Source organism: Rutilus rutilus (genome assembly GCF_951802725.1).
Source record: "Rutilus rutilus genome assembly, chromosome: 15".
Classification (NCBI taxonomy): Eukaryota; Metazoa; Chordata; class Actinopteri; order Cypriniformes; family Leuciscidae; genus Rutilus; species Rutilus rutilus.
In genome coordinates, this window is record NC_140220.1 from 3,012,864 (window position 1) to 3,029,927 (window position 17,064).

Sequence of the window (17,064 nt, forward strand, 5' to 3'; positions counted from 1 at the left end):
TGTGTGTGTATATATGTATTTATATATTCAGATATTCATATATATATATATAACACACATATATATATATACACATACACACACACACACATATATATATATATATATATATATATATATATATATATATATACATATATATACACGTACACACACACAGTAATACACACATAAATGGGTGTGACTCACACTCACACACATATATAAACACTGGTATTTGATCCTTAAAATTTGATTTATTATGGGTAATAAGAAATTCACACGGATGTGGTGACTCTGATGTAAGATGAATTAATTGGATTCATTTTTTTTTTTTTTTTTATGTCGTAGCTTGCTCTTCCTTGACTTATATTTGAACAGAAACCACAAAAAACTATACAAGTTAATTTTTTTTTAGCAATTTCATTCAGGCTGTCTCTACTTGCGAAGTTAGAAACCGCCAAAACACGTTTCTGAATAAATTACGTAAACGGGGATTTAAACTCAATGGGCGTGTGCATGACGTCACCGCCCGAATCACGTCATACCGGAAGAGCGTTCATTGTTTTGGCGTTTCCTGATCCACATCTTTGGAGTCTCGCCGATTAAAACAACAAACATCTGACAGTCGACACATTACTGGTATAAATACATATCTCTTTCATTTAAAACGAGCTTTATAAATCAGTTGTGAGATTTGAGCCGGTAGCTGCTGTGTTTACTGGTGCTAAACTCGGTTCGTTTCTGACTCGGTTCATTTCTCTCAGATTTTTATTCGTATTATGAACCGCATTAAGATCACAGATCAGCGTTTGTTCATATGTAGACGATAAAGCATCAGCAGTAGATCGTTTTTAACCGGTGTATTGTTTCTGTGTCTGTTTTTATACATAGAGCTGTTGATAAACAAGGCCGAGATGTTATGGATCTGCCTTATCAAATGACTCGTTCACAGTTCACACATCACTTGAACCAATGATCTTGTGATCTGAACTCACAACTGCTCTTTTGTAAATTAAACGCACTGCTTATTAATAGATATATATACACTACCGTTCAAAAGTTTGGGGTCAGTAATATTTTGTATGTTTTTTTTTATGCCAAGGCTGCATTTATTTGATTAAAAATACAAAAACAGTAATATTGTGAAATATTATTCCAATGTAAATCAGCTGTTTTCTATGTGAATATACAGTAAAGTGTAATTTATTCCTGTGATCAAAGCTGTATTTTCAGCATCATTACTCCAGTCTTCAGTGTCACATGATCCTTCAGAAATCACTCTAATATGATGATTTGATGATCAAGAAACATTTATGATTATTATCAATGTTGAAAACAGTTATTTACATTTTTATTTCATGATGCTATGATGAATAGAAAGTTCAAAAGAACAGCATTTATCTGAAATCTAAAGCTTTTGTAACATTAAACACTACCCTTCAAAAGTTTGGGGTCAGTAAGAATTTTTATTTTATTTTTGGGGGAAAGAAATCAAATAAATCAATACTTTTATTAATCAAGGATGAGTTAAACTGATCAAAAGTTACAGTAAAGACATTTATGATGTTAGAAAATATTCTATTTTAAATGAATGCTGTTCTTTTGAACTTTCTATTCAAAGAATTTTGAAAAAAATTGTACACAACTGTTCTCAACATTGATAATAATGAATGTTTCTTGAGCATCAAATCATCATATTAGAATGATTTCTGAAGGATCATGTGACACTGAAGACTGGAGTAATGATGCTGAACATACAGCTTTGATCACAGGAATAAATTACACTTTAAAATATATTAAAACAGTCATTTTAAATTGTCATAATATTTCACAATATTACTGTTTTTTTTTATTATTGTTGTTTTTTATCAAATAAATGCAGCCTTGGTGAGCAGAAGAGACTTCTTTTAAAAACATAAAAAATCTTACTGACCCCAAACTTTTGAACGGTAGTGTATATATATATAGACATAACGTCTAGTTTAGTTGATCTAGTCAATTGGACGTGCTTCTCTGTTTCTCAAGAATAATTCTGCTCAACCAGTTGTTCCCTAATGGTCAAGATCCAGATTTGATCTCGGATATTTGGTGGTGACGTAGTACCGTGTTAAAATAGTTTCATACAGCAGCAAAATGAATTGTCCTGAAATGCATTAATAAAACGGAAACTAATAATAATAGCGTCTTTCTTCTTGTTCAGGTCACCATGACTCACTGGTTCCACCGAAACCCTCTGAAATCCACAGCGCCCGTGTCCTTCAACCTGTACGGTGTGGCGTCCAGTCCCGCGGCCAACAAGATCTGCAAGTGAGGAGTGTATTCTGGTATTATGTTCATTTTGTGGGCCACTGTGTGACGTTTTATGACGTAAATGTTATATCTCTGTGTCAGTGACCTGAGAACGACGCGGGCCAGACTCCTGGACATGTTCACCGATGCCACGTGTACCCCAGAGATTATGAAGAAATCCAGTGACGAATATTTCGCTCTTTTACAGGGTTTGTGAATTATTATATTTCCTGGTGGCTCTGGTCAGATATTTCCATGTTGCTCATGCTGACTTTATTCATTTGCATCTGTGTTGCTCAGAGGCATGTTGTTGTTGGTGTTGTTTTGTTGGCATTGTTAAAAGATTTTCTGTTTATTTTTTAACGCACATAGGATTCATTTTGCCGCTGGATGGAACCACACAAGAGAGCAAGCTCCGGTTCATCCAGAACTTCAAATGGACCGACACTTTACAGGGAAATATTGCAAGGTAACTATCACACCGTGTGGGGCAGTTCAGTGATGATCAGCTCGACTCAACACAAATTGAGTTAATAAACCTTATAATGCATTGTATGGTGTCATCAATAACTGTCACCAGAGTTATAGCCTAATACAATCTATTCATTGTTACTCCTTTAGAAAGTAAAATGCATTAAATCATGACAAGCAACCAATTTCAGATGTAACAAGCAATCTGCTAATATTATAATGGGCACAAATATTTATGAAAAGACATAATGCATTACAACGTACATTATGAACACCTTTTATATGTGACCCTGGACCACAAAACCAGTCACATGGGTCAATATTGTGAAATTGAGATTTAAACATCATATGAAAGCTGAATAAATAACCTTTCCATTGATGTGTGGTTTGTTAGGATAGGACAATATTAGAAAATCTGGAATCTGAGGGTGCAAAAAAATCGAAACATTGAGAAAATCTCCTTTAAAGTTGTTCATTTATGTTCACGATTGTGCTGCATTCACTCACAACAATAAATGTTTTATATATTTACGGTAGGAAATTTCCTAAATATCTTCATGGAACATGATCTTTACTTAATATCCTAATGATTTTTGGCATAAAAGAAAAATCTATAATTTTGACCCGTACAATGTATTGTTGGCTATTGCCACAGATATACCCGTCCGACATGTGACTGGTTTTGTGATCCAGGGTCACATGTTGCATTAGACATAAAAGCGTCACGTTCTTGGAAGAAAACACTGAAATGCATCATTTATTATATTAATCAAACTGGTAGTAATACTTAATACTTAACAAATTGTGTTCTGATCTGAACAAACTAAGTGTGTCCTGCAACTGAACCTGTATTTTCTTATTTTCTTTTATCTTGTGTAGTTTTGTTCATGGTTTTTGAGAATGAAATGACGTGTTTATGTTGACATCGATCTAATTTGATGAGCTTCTCCCAAATGACAGATGAATCAGAGCTAAGATAACATGGTTTGACTAAGAGGCATGACCCCATTAAAGGATGTTTGTGTGTTTCAGTGCGCAGCAGGATGCGATCTTTGAGCTGGTGTCTATGGCGTTTAATGTCGCCATCTGGTACACCAAGTTTGCCTCACGACTGGCTGGAAAGGAGAAGTAAGTTCTCTGGAATAATGGATTATGATTGGTCAGTGATGACGTTCTGTGATACGGTATTAATTGCTGTACTTAAAGCATTTAGACAGTTTGTCAAATAAGTTGTCTAGTATGTGTAAGCCGTACACATGCAGACCGAGGCATATCTGATGTTTTGAGAAGTTCAAAATAGTTTTTAAAAAAGACATGCAACTAATTTCCCACATAACTGTGCCAATTTAAGTTCTCTCCAGTGTTGGTATTGCTAGCTAAAATTAAACTATTAAAAATCATATTTTTAATTTGAAATAAAGCTGAAATAATATAAAATGTAAAGATTAGATGAAAAACTTAAATTAATAAAAGAAAATTAAAGTTAAAGCTAAAATAAAAATAAATGAAAGCTAAATAGAATTTAAAAAAAGCTAATAAAAAATGACAAAAGTACTTAAAACTAAAATTAGTTGAAAAATATACATAAAAGAAAAAATATATATATGTGTGTGTGTATGTATGTATGTATGTATATGTGTGTATATATATATATATATATATGTGTATGTATGTATGTATGTATGTATATATATATATATATATATGAAAGTATAAAAATAAAAGGTAATTAATAATAATTATAAATAATAAAACATACTATAATAGTATAAAAAATACTAAATTAACAAAAAGGTTTCTCAGATCACTACTATTTTTCTTCCTAAATAATAAAATCATTTAAATTTCAAAATCAATATTTCATTGATTCATTTTGATAAGTAGCCTTGTAATAAATGAGATTATGCACTGTACACTAGTCATTATTACTGTCTATCTGACTGACTGCACATCACTTCAGTCTGTAAAGTATAGCATTTATAAGTGTAATCAATTTTCAATATTTCATTAAAGGCATTTTTACAAGTTTTTGTTTTTTACATTGTAGCGTCACAGAGGACGAGGCCAAAGACGTTCACAAGAGTTTGAAAACCGCTGCTGGAATATTTAAAACCCTCAAGGTAAAATGTGCCTGGCTTATCTTGTGTCGAATTAAAGCAAAAAGACTCTGAATTGCAGTGATTTGAGTGCCTAAAACCCCCTTAACATGGTAAAACCACTGTAATGCATGGCCATGAGTGGCTTACCGTTTGATCCATGGTAATATTTGGCTTTCAGGAGACTCATATTCCTCGGCTCATCACTCCAGCAGAGAAGGGCCGAGACCTGGAGCCCCGAGTCATTGACACCTACATTGTGCAGAGTCAGGCCGAGGCTCAGGAGGGTAAAACATGCCTCTGGTTACTCTGAGTGTACAGTATTGCTTTCTTTGTGTGTGTGTGTGTGTGACGGTTCATGTGTGTGTTTTTAGTGACCATTGCCAGAGCCATCGAGCTGAAGCACAACGCCTCCCTCATCGCAGCGCTAGCGTTCGAAACCGCAAACTTCTACCAAAAGGCCGGTAGGTTTACTACTGCTACTGTTAATCAACCTTTTGCTTATCTCTATTTAAAGGGACAGTTCACACAAAAATGAAAATGCTGTCATCATTAAAGGGATATTTCTCCGCTGGAAAGATGAATTGGGTCATTTATGTAGTAGAAATGTGAAATTATTTTAGAAGTTGGAGCCTTCTAGACTGAGAAAAGCCAGAAAATGTATTTTTGGCTCATGTGGATGAAAGACAACAACTCCCAGAATGCACTTGCTTCGCTGCCCTACGAGGACACTCCCAAGCCACGCCTACCGGTTACAGAGGGCAGTGTCGGGAGAAATGATACAGCTAGGCTACTAGTCGACTCGAGACTGAAAAGACGGCGTTTTATCGTGAGATGCCCCTATGGGCGGGTTGAAGACATGCGGGACGAGCTCCTCCTACTGGCTGGAGTCTCTCGCCTCTGATGAGCTAAATGACGATTTTTGCGTCATCTGAGTTTTTTTCCAGACACACAATACAGAAATCTCTCGTCTCGGGGACATGAGGGAGGGAAGCACGGTCATTCGGTTTCTACTGACACAAAGCTTAATGCTAATCGGTGAAGTATCCCTTTAACTCTCCCTCATGTTGTTCCAAACCTGTATGAGTTTCTTTCTTCTGCTGAACACAAAAGAAGATATTTTGAAGAATGTTGGCAAACAAACAGTTTTTGGACCCCATTGACTTCCATAGTAGGAAAAAAAATAATTTAATTCTTTAAATATCTTCTTTTCTGTTCAGCAGAAGAAAGAAACTCATACAGGTTTGGAACAACATGAGGGAGAGTAAATGATGACAACATTTTCCATTTTTGGGTGAACTATCCCTTTAATTCTGCATTATAATTTGCTTGCGTTTCCAAATGTGGCTATATATATATATATATACAAAAGTTTGGGATCATTTAGAAAGAAAATAGACATGACACTTTAGACATTTGTAATGTTACAAATGATTTATATTTCAAATAAATGCTGTTCTTTTGGACTTTCTATTCATCAAAGAATCCTGAAAATGTATATTGTTCTCCACAAAAATAATTGCAATATTGATAATAATCATAAATGTTTCTTGATCATCAAATCATCATATTAGAGTGATTTGTGAAGGATCATGTGACACTGAAGACTGGAGTAATGATGCTGAAAATACAGCTTTGATCACTGGAATAAATTACACTTTAATATATATTCACATAGAAAACAGTTCTCAACTCACAATATTACTGTTTTTACTGTAATGTTAACTACATAAGATAAGTAACAATACTTCTACAGCATTTATTAACCTTAGTTAATGTTCATTTCAACATTTATTAATGCTTTAGTTGTATCTGTTAAGATTAATAAATGCACTATGAACAGACATGAACGAATTGCTCATGCTTGTTGTACTTGGTTACCATATAATCGTATCTGAAATGTATAAGAATATATAAAAAAAATTGTCATCTCAAAAAATCAAATACACATGAAATATTGATGTGAATTTAAATAATGATATCATGTTATAAAGTCCAGCAGGACACATGAGAGCATTTGTTCAGAAATATTAATCAAATACTTTCAGAGAGCCTTATAATAAAACATTATACATTATTTAGAAGATAATTTTTCATATTATTTTTCAGATCACACTCTGAACACTTTGGACCCAGAATGCAGCAGTAAATGGAAGAAGTACCTGCAGCTGAAGCAGCACTTCTACATGGCTTACGTGAGTCCATCTGAACACAAGCGCATCACCATGTCTGTGATCGTTGTAAACAGCAGTCTAATAATAATTTAAAGCGCCCCTATTTCAGATGTTCCCTTTCATGCGGTGTGTAATAAAGCTGTTTGCGAATGTAAAAGGTCTGCAAAGATCAAAGAATCAGATAAATGGAGTTATTGTGTACCAAAACAAGTCGTTATTAATTGACCCTTCGCAGGGAGTTTGATTGACAGGTGATCTGACCAATCATAATGTCAGACACATTAAAGAGACACAAAACGGTATTTATTGTTCTTTGTTTCATATCAAAAGTAACCTGGTCTGTCCTGTCTTGTCAGTGTCCTCTTTGCTGCACGATGTATTTTTCACTGCGTGAGAACATGGTCTAGAGTGAGAGAGGTGTTAGCAACAGTAACTAAAGGGGGCGGGTCTTTGCAAACGGTCAATTCCAGTCTCACTTCCTGCTCGAACCTACATAGGTTTGTAACAAATTTGCATAATGCCAGTCTGTGGTCTTCATTGGCTGAACAGCGTCTGCTTTGCCCCGCCCTCAAACACTGTAGTTGTATCTGAGACTGGAGGAGTTTGGTCCGTGTTGTTCATGTCGAGAAGACAGTGTTTTCTGTGCTGCACTTCAAAAACTTGCGCTAGAATTGATTCGCTAAAACTGACGCCATTGTTACTGTTCGTATCACTGTGTATCAAGCGCTGAGAAAGAGCTGACGTTCAGATATGGTAATGGGAGTTTCGTTTCCAACTCGCGCCGTAAGTGCTCGACCAATCACAACAGACTGGGCTATCTGACCAATCAGAGCAGAGCAGCTCTTGGAGAGGAGGGGCTTATGCCTGGTTCAGATTAAACTTTTTTTTTTTTTGTCTGTTACGATACTCACTGTGTCAGATTACGCGATTTTGACTCCTAAAATCGATAAAATCTTGCGTCCCGACGCCCGTTGTCGTTTACGAATCCCCACGACACCCTACGTCAAATGGATCAGGCTAAAATCGTGTAATCTGAACCAGGCGTTAGAGAAACTGAATCTTCAAACGAACCGCTTTGAGACTCAAAAGCTTGAGGCATTTTAACATTTAATATTGACTCAACCAAATGTTTTTAGTTTAAGGCGGGACATTCTGTTGGTTTGAACGATGACAGAAGAGTGTTTGGATGTGATCACTATTTTCAACATCTGGCAACACTAGTGCAATAAATATTTGACTGTGTGATGTATTTGATTGGCAGGCACACTGCTATCATGGACAGACTCTTCTAGCGGCTGATAAATGTGGAGAGGCCATCAGATCCCTGCAGGAGGCCGAGAAGTGTACGCTCAAATAAATCCCTCGAAGTATCAGACATTTCAGTCAATTATGATGTGCAATTGAGTATTTTAGTGGACATATTTTGGTGACACTTATTAAGTTCATAAATTGTATATGTTAACATTAGCTAATGCACTGTGAACTAACATGGAAACGTTTTCATTAACAACGAGCGATATATATTTTTACCTTGTTAGTTTAATGCATTGACTAATGCTAACAAATGACACCTTACTGTAGTGTTACCCATATATTATATTCAAAGATATTTAGTTATTTTTAGCATTGATAGTAAAAAAAAAATGAAATGCTGTAATAGTAAAAATGCTTCATTTTTCTTCATAATTGGCAGAAAAGGTTGAATGTATTTTTGCAAAATGATGCTGTAATGACTTATAGTTTCTGAATATTTAGAGCTTTTAACTCTTTCCCTGCCAGCGTTTTTGACCATTTTCACAAACGTTTCATGGCCCTAGAATATTTAGTTGTATGAATATCTGAACATGCAAAATATCAAAAAGAACAGACCCTCTGCTTTTAAACAAAAAAAAGCTTCATCTTTTATCAGCATTTGAATGTGAGTAAGTTTCGTTAAAAAAGCAAAATTGAGCAAAAAGCTGAACAAATCATGTTTTTGTTGAATACTTCGTCCAGATTAGATTCAGAACGATGATCAAAACACAGATGGAGTAGATCGAGTCCATCAAAGTCTCACAGCTCGTCCTGGGTCGACATTTCATTCAGTAACATTAGCCAGTTTTGATTTATATGCTGTTTAATGTTGATGATTGTGATATTTTACATCTTCATATGATTACATATGATATCGCTTGTTTCTGCTTCTTCTTCGCCTGTGTTTTGATCAGGAGATTCAGTACTCTTTCAGAAGATGCGTAATAGCGCCCCCTACCGTATAACAGTGAAAACACGGAAAGCCGGAATATTCCGTCAATGGCGGGGAAAGAGTTAATAGTTAAATCACGTGTGTGAAATCCTCCTTGTAATGTTTGTGATGGCGGCAGGTTACTCGCGCGCGGAAGCCTTGTGTAAAGAGTACCGTCAGACGAAGGGTCCCGGCAGCACCGCCAAGCCCTCGGAGCAGCTCTTCTTCAAGAAACTGGGCTCGTTCATCAAAAACACCCTGGAGAAATGCCAGAGAGAGAACGGCTTCATGTGAGTCAACAAACACATCCAGAGGAAATATAAAGGGCCCTATTATGCTTTTTTTTCACATGGTCATCTTTCTTTAGTGTGTAATGTTGCAGTTTGAGCTCAAAGTCCCTCCAGCAGGAGTTCTTCTCTATATCAGTGTCAGTGTTTCTGAACTCCTGAAACGCCTCCATTGTAGTCTTGAGTTTCTTCCGGGAACAAACACGTCACAATATTCCTCATTTAAATAATGCATACGCAGAATAAAGGGGCGGGGCCTGGTTGAGTTAGTTAGAAGTATGTTAAACTGGTGGTTATGGTAAGGGACGGGACATTTCCCAAACACACTCGAAGCACTCGACCAATCACAACACACTGATCCAGCCGACCAATCAGAGCACAGTGTGCTTTTCAGGAGGAGGGGCTTCATAGAGACAGGAAGTAAACAGAGCGTCACTGACAGACTGGGAAGAGAGGAGCTGCAGCAATATCAAACATGTGAAAAATATGGTGTTTTTGAAAAAATCCTCTTTAACACTCAGTGTAACAGTATGATAAACAAAAAAGCTTCCTAGAAAACTAATTTTTCACGGCTGAATTTCTGTGTCAGTTACTTTCACAAGGTTCCCGCTGAAGCTCCCGCTCTGGAGTTGAAGGCTAGTTATGGTCTGGCTGAACCGACTCCATTCGAGCTCCCGGCTCTCAGCGCTCAGTGCACACCTGAAGTCTACGCCACCTTTGACCTTACCAGAGGACCGAAAGACGACAAGGTGAGGAGAGCTTTCCCTTCCCACAAATAAGAGCATTAATACACACACACACACACACACACACACACACAATGGTTACAGACTTGGACTTGTAACCCGAAGGTCGCAGGTTTGAGTCTCAGTTTATATATATATATATATATATAAAAGAAGATAATTTGAGAATTGTCTCAGAAATGTGTTGGTCTTTTTGTTCATAAAAAGGTCGATGGTTCTTCAAAATATCATCTTTTATGTTCTGCAAAAAAAAGAAAGTCATTCAGGTTTGAAATGACATTAGTAAATGATTATAGAATTTGCATTTTTGGGTGAACTGTCCCTTTAATGTTTTTTTGTTTGTTTTTTAAGTATGGAAATATGAAATAATTTTTTTAACGAAATGATAGTCTAAATAAGAAACTAAATGTCTAGATGAGTAAGTCATTGAATCATTCATTCATTCATTCAACAGATTCGTTGATTAATTCAGGAGTGAAGTAAATGGCTCTCTTTGTGAATGAGTCATTGAATCATCCATTCATTCATTCATTTGATTCGTTGATTAATTCAGGAATGAAGTAAATGGCTCTCTTTATGAATGAGTCATTGAATCATCCATTCATTCGATTCGCTGATTCATTCAGGAGTGAAGTAAATGGCTCTCTTTATGAATGAGTCATTGAATCATCCATTCATTCGATTCGCTGATTCATTCAGGAGTGAAGTAAATGGCTCTCTTTATGAATGAGTCATTGAATCATCCATTCATTCATTCATTTGATTCGTTGATTAATTCAGGAATGAAGTAAATGGCTCTCTTTATGAATTAGTCATTGAATCATCCATTCATTCAATTCGCTGATTCATTCAGGAGTGAAGTAAATGGCTCTCTTTATGAATGAGTCATTGAATCATCCATTCATTCGATTCGCTGATTCATTCAGGAATGAAGTAAATGGCTCTCTTTATGAATGAGTCATTGAAACATCCATTCATTCGATTCACTGAGTCATTCAGGAGTGAAGTAAGTGGCTCTCTTTATGAATGAGTCATTGAATAATTCATTCATTAGATTCGTTGATTAATTCAGGAATGAAGTAAATGGCTCTCTTTATGAATGAATCATTGAATCATTGATTCACCCGATTGATTCGCTCAAAACGCTGATTCATTCAGAAACAAAGCACCGCTGTGTTACTCTGAGTTGCACAACAGTTCTGCTCTGGTTTTATAGGGGATATTTTCACTGGCAAAATTTACCGATAACTTCTCATTCATTGAACTGTTGAAAAAATAAATAAATCACATTTGCACAAACCCAGCACTCGTGTGATATTGCACTTGTCACTTGTGTGATGTTATAGATGACTCTCTGTATCTGAAGCACTGATATGGTCTCCCTCCTTCTAGCCGAAAGCGAAGCATGACGAGGAGATCAAGCCAGTGAAGGAGCCGGATCTGAAGCCGCAGACAGACACGGGCTGCGTCGTCTCGTAATGCTGTCGCTGACGTCTAGAGGAGTCCGCCATTCTCTCCCCCGCTCAAATATATAACAATATAACATAGTGATATAACAGTGGCGTCTGTCTCGTGCTCGGATTCTCTCTAAGGTGTTTTATCTACAAACGACAGATGTCCTAATGAACGACTGAGTGAGTTTGATGAAGAATTAACCCTAATAACCCAGACTGAATCTGAATTATGTGATCTCTTGATTATCTTTCTGTAGCAGCACACTGATTTTATTGACATTTTTAAGGGTTTATTGGGTCCAATGATCAGAGAATAACTTCTATAGGTCACTAAATTCATTTTTTTTATGTTTATAATTTGGCTGTTCAAGTTGATGCTGGTTAATGATCCAATGTTCAACACAAATGCTAATGTTTCACAGTCTTTAAACTGAGGAAATCTCAAACAGAAATGTCATATTTCACCCCATCTAAAGACATTTGTTCATAAAGACAGTAAAACCATTTTAAAACCATTAATCTTATGTATTAAGACATTGCTATATATATATATATATATATATATATATATATATATATATATATATATATATACACACACACACACATATATATAATTCTGTCTTAATGTAATAAATAGGGGTCTGAAAAATAGACTTAATGCAAAATATAATTTCTTAACTATTATTGTGAACACTAAACAAAAGTGGATATTACCCGGATTATTACCTGTAACTCACCTGTACTTTTAGCACGTGAAATATCTGCTGTATGATTAATATTTGCCTGTGGGAAGAGAGGACGAGCACATGTTCATCTGGGTCGTGGTCCGAGAGCTAAAACAGGGGGATGTGACGTCTGATTATAATCGCACCATCTCTGCGTAGTTTCCATACGTGTAAATATTTACAGTCATATTTTTATTCGCTTCTGATTCGAAAGCGTCCAGATAATCTAAATCTGGCTGGTTTTCCCCAGTGGTTTTGTGCTGGTTTGATTTGATCGGTCTCTTGTTCTTCTTATTTTGTCTGTATGCTCAACTCTTGACATCGTTAGCTTGTCCGAGTAAGTTCATCTCTCAGTGAGTAAACACGTGACGACCCCGGCGCTCAGAAACACGTTCACACTGAACAAGCACAGAAGTGATCACTCAAAAAAGGTACAAAAACTGTGTTCCGCTTGTTATTTCGCTCCCTAACTTTACTTCAGACGTGATTCAGACACAGTGAAACTACTTATTAAGGGATAATGATTGTCAGATGTTTTGCTGTATATTTATTTAACACACTTCTGCTGAGAACAGGACGTGGTAAAGTGACACTCCAGGGTTGCATTTATTTTTTGTAATTATTTCTTTTTCCCATCTATGCAGTCGTATGGATATATGTATTCATCATCGAATATACTCGCCGATTATGATGTCAACATGTACTCACTGTCATGCATTTAATGGTTTTTCCCATTAAAATGTGCGTTAACTGTATGTTGCGTTGCTTGTTTTGTTTTGTGCTCTCGATATGATTCCTCAGATCATGCATGCTTCTTTCTGTAATACTGGCGATACAAGTTCATCAACATTATTATGCTCTACACAAGTCTTGTCTACGCAAGTACTAAGTTACACAAACAACATCCGTGTTCATGAAACCTACTTCCTTCTGTGATGCTGAAGGAGACGTTCTGCCGACTGATTAAATAAGCACTATTTGAGGATTTTCTTTTAAAGATATTCTCACTGAAGAAGACGACGCAGCAAGAAGATGCACAGCATGCGTACAGACGTAAGTTACATGAACTCATTAGATCTGTTGTCTTCTGTATTGCGATTCCTTGCTGTCCTAGTTTTAACTTTTTAACCAAGCCTTTATTTAATGTACGTGCACTTACTGCATCACCTGCCCTCGGTAAACACCTTCACACACACTATATACGCGTTTAGTTTAAGGTTTACACTGCTGTGCAGAAGTTTGGGGTCGGGTAATGTTAATGTTTCTTCTGCTCACCAAAGCTGCGTTTATGTCATCAAAAATACAGCAATATTGTGAAATATTATTGCAATTTAAAATGGCAGTTTTCTATGTGAATATATTGTAAAGTGTAATTTATTCCTGTGATCAAAGCTGTATTTTCAGCATCATTACTCCAGTCTTCAGTGTCACATGATCCTTCACAAATCATTCTGATATGATGATTTGATACTCAAGAAACATTTCTGATTATTATCAATGTTTTTTTTTTTTTTTTTTTTAAACTGACACATTTTTTTTTTTCAGGATTCTTTGATGAATAGAAAGTTCAAAACAATTGAAATTTAATCTTTTGTAACATTATAAATGTCTTCACTCTCACTTTTGATCATTTTAATAAAGACTTGCAGAATAAAAGCATTAATTTCTTTAAAAAAACTAAACAAAAAAAACTACTGACCCCAAACTTTTGAACGGTTTGTTCAAATTACCATCCGTTTCGATTACACAGTTTTAACATAAACTAATTAACTTAATATGCAATTTGTTTTAATCTCTTTTAATCTCCCACATTCATACTTAAAAAAATAAATAAATAAAAATCACAATGAAAAGATAAGCAATTTAAATAAATGTTTAAAATATGATTATTTGAGTTCAAATCCAATAAATGCATATAGTTAGTAATAAACTGTTTTTTTTTTTTTTGAGTGCTGAAATGTTAAATATACTTGTTTCTCTTGTGTATGACTGACAAATAAATATGCATCACTCTTAGTTTATGTTAAAACTGTGTCTTCCAAATGAATGGAGAATGTAGATGCTATTCAAATACGTAAATATTAAATTTAGGCCTAAATAGTTTTTGAGTGTAAAGGAGAGCACAAAACAATGCTTAAATGCCCTTATATCTGATATATACAGTGGGTACGGAAGGTATTCAGACCCCCTTAAATTTTTCACTCTTTGTTATATTGCAGCCAATTTGCTAAAATCATTTAAGTTCTTTTTTTTTCCTCATTATTGTACACACAGCACCTCATATTGACAGAAAAACACAGAATTGTTGACATTTTTGCACATTTATTCAAAAAGAAAAACTGAAATATCACATGGTCCTAAGTAATCAGACCCTTTGCTGTGACACTCATATATTTAACTCAGGTGCTGTCCATTTCTTCTGATCATCCTTGAGATGGTTCTACACCTTCATTTGAGTCCAGCTGTGTTTGATTATACTGATTGGACTTGATTAGGAAAGCCACACACCTGTCTATATAAGACCTTACAGCTCACAGTGCATGTCAGAGCAAATGAGAATCATGAGGTCAAAGGAACTGCCTGAAGAGCTCAGAGACAGAATTGTGGCAAGGCACAGATCTGGCCAAGGTTACAAAAAAAAATCTGCTGCACTTAAGGTTCCTAAGAGCACAGTGGCCTCCATAATCCTTAAATGGAAGACGTTTGGGACGACCAGAACCCTTCCTAGAGCTGGCCGTCCGGCCAAACTGAGCTATCGGGGGAGAAGAGCCTTGGTGAGAGAGGTAAAGAAGAACCCAAAGATCACTGTGGCTGAGCTCCAGAGATGCAGTCGGGAGATGGGAGAATGTTGTAGTAAGTCAACCATCACTGCAGCCATCCACCAGTCGGGGCTTTATGGCAGAGTGGCCCGACGGAAGCCTCTCCTCAGTGCAAGACACATGAAAGCACACCTGAAGGACTCCAAGATGGTGATAAATAAGATTCTCTGGTCTGATGAGACCAAGATAGAACTTTTTGGCCTTAATTCTAAGCGGTATGTGTGGAGAAAACCAGGCACTGCTCATCACCTGTCCAATACAGTCTCAACAGTGAAGCATGGTGGTGGCAGCATCATGCTGTGGGGGTGTTTTTCAGCTGCAGGGACAGGACGACTGGTTGCAATCAAGGGAAAGATTAATGCGGCCAAGTACAGGGATATCCTGGACGAAAACCTTCTCCAGAGTGCTCTGGACCTCAGACTGGGCCGAAGGTTCACCTTCCAACAAGACAATGACCCTAAGCACACAGCTAAAATAACGAAGGAGTGGCTTCACAACAACTCCGTGACTGTTCTTGAATGGCCCAGCCAGAGCCCTGACTTAAACCCAATTGAGCATCTCTAGAGAGACCTGAAAATGGCTGTCCACCAACGTTTACCATCCAACCTGACAGAATTGGAGAGGATCTGCAAGGAGGAACGGCAGAGGATACCCAAATCCAGGTGTGAAAAACTTGTTGCATCTTTCTCAAAAAGACTCATGGCTGTATTTGATCAAAAGGGTGCTTCTACTAAATACTGAGCAAAGGGTCTGAATACTTAGGACCATGTGATATTTCAGTTTTTCTTTTTTAATAAATGTGCAAAAATGTCAACAATTCTGTGTTTTTCTGTCAATGTGGGGTGCTGTGTGTACAATAATGAGGACAAAAATGAACTTAAATGATTTTAGCAAATGGCTGCAATATAACAAAGAGTGAAAAATTTAAGGGGGTCTGAATACTCTCCGTACCAGGGTTATTATAGTTTTGCATTTTTTATTAGTTTTTATTTTTATTTCGTTTTGAATTTTTGTTTTCAAATTCAGTTTAGTTTTAATTCGTTTTTAAAGTGGGTTTGCTAGTTTAGTTTAGTTTTTATGTTTTGAAAATGCTTAGTTTTAGTTTAGTTTTTATTAGTTTTAGTGTTAGGTTTAGTCTTTTTTGTAATTTGGGTTATTTGTCAGGGGCAAAATTCAAAAAGATCAGAAAAAGTATTGTAAAACATAATACAATTTTAGAAAAAAATTCACAACCCATTGAAATTCCTTTACCTCTTACAAACTCCACACGCCGTACCAAAAATCTACACATCCGAATTCACACCCTATACCACAGCCGTACTATAGCCTGCTATAGTAATATAGTACTATATATAATATACTATAATAGTAACCATAGCCTACTCATCTGGATTGAAGCAGCAAACATTCAGTGTAAAAGTACAAAAATGACATAACATATTTAATATTTGAATCACAGCTTAGGGAAGAGTGGGGGAAAACACCCCCCACCTGTTTTTCCCAAAATAACAACTAGAGGTAGTTAAGATACATTTTTACTGTTGCTATGCACTACGTTGATAACGGGGATATACAGATCTCTATGGAGAAGCTGACACCAGCGACATATTTGAAGAGAAGAGGATTACATGGTAAATGCTATAATTTTCAGATATTAGTAAACAAGTGTTTAAAAGAATATTGTTCTGCAGGATATCGCAGTGATGTATGATAGATGAATAGTGAAGTTCATATGTTATTTATAAGGAATATAATTATATTTAAAAAATTAAACATTTTTTTAATAAAGTCATA

General features: G+C 36.0%; 2 protein-coding genes across 2 annotated transcripts in view; both read left to right on the plus strand.

Annotated features, from left to right (window-relative positions):
* Window positions 1–496: 496 nt before the first annotated feature.
* Window positions 497–13,206, plus strand: brox (BRO1 domain and CAAX motif containing). Its single transcript, XM_084432688.1, has 13 exons — window positions 497–621; window positions 2,183–2,289; window positions 2,374–2,480; window positions 2,644–2,740; window positions 3,775–3,870; window positions 4,790–4,862; window positions 5,020–5,125; window positions 5,213–5,302; window positions 6,948–7,033; window positions 8,274–8,355; window positions 9,376–9,526; window positions 10,113–10,272; window positions 11,662–13,206. The coding sequence occupies exons 2-13, from the start codon at window positions 2,189–2,191 to the stop codon at window positions 11,746–11,748; spliced, it is 1,236 nt and encodes a 411-aa protein (XP_084288814.1). The 5' UTR covers window positions 497–621; window positions 2,183–2,188; the 3' UTR covers window positions 11,749–13,206.
* Window positions 13,207–13,343: 137 nt separating this feature from the next.
* The window catches only part of LOC311305152 (protein FAM177A1), a 7,243-nt gene continuing 3,522 nt past the window's right edge, over window positions 13,344–17,064 (plus strand). Inside the window, exon 1 of the mRNA XM_084432692.1 lies at window positions 13,344–13,504. Coding sequence (XP_084288818.1) covers window positions 13,484–13,504 — 21 coding nt within the window. The 5' untranslated portion in view covers window positions 13,344–13,483. The remainder of the gene's footprint in view (window positions 13,505–17,064) is intronic.

Coding starts and splice junctions, on each gene's coding strand:
- brox (XM_084432688.1), top strand. CDS start 2,189: ATGACTCACTGGTTCCACCGAAACCCTCTGAAATCCACAGCGCCCGTG. Junction 9,527..10,112: donor CAGAGAGAGAACGGCTTCAT/GTGAGTCAACAA, acceptor TTTCTGTGTCAG/TTACTTTCACAAGGTTCCCG. Junction 10,273..11,661: donor GAGGACCGAAAGACGACAAG/GTGAGGAGAGCT, acceptor CCCTCCTTCTAG/CCGAAAGCGAAGCATGACGA.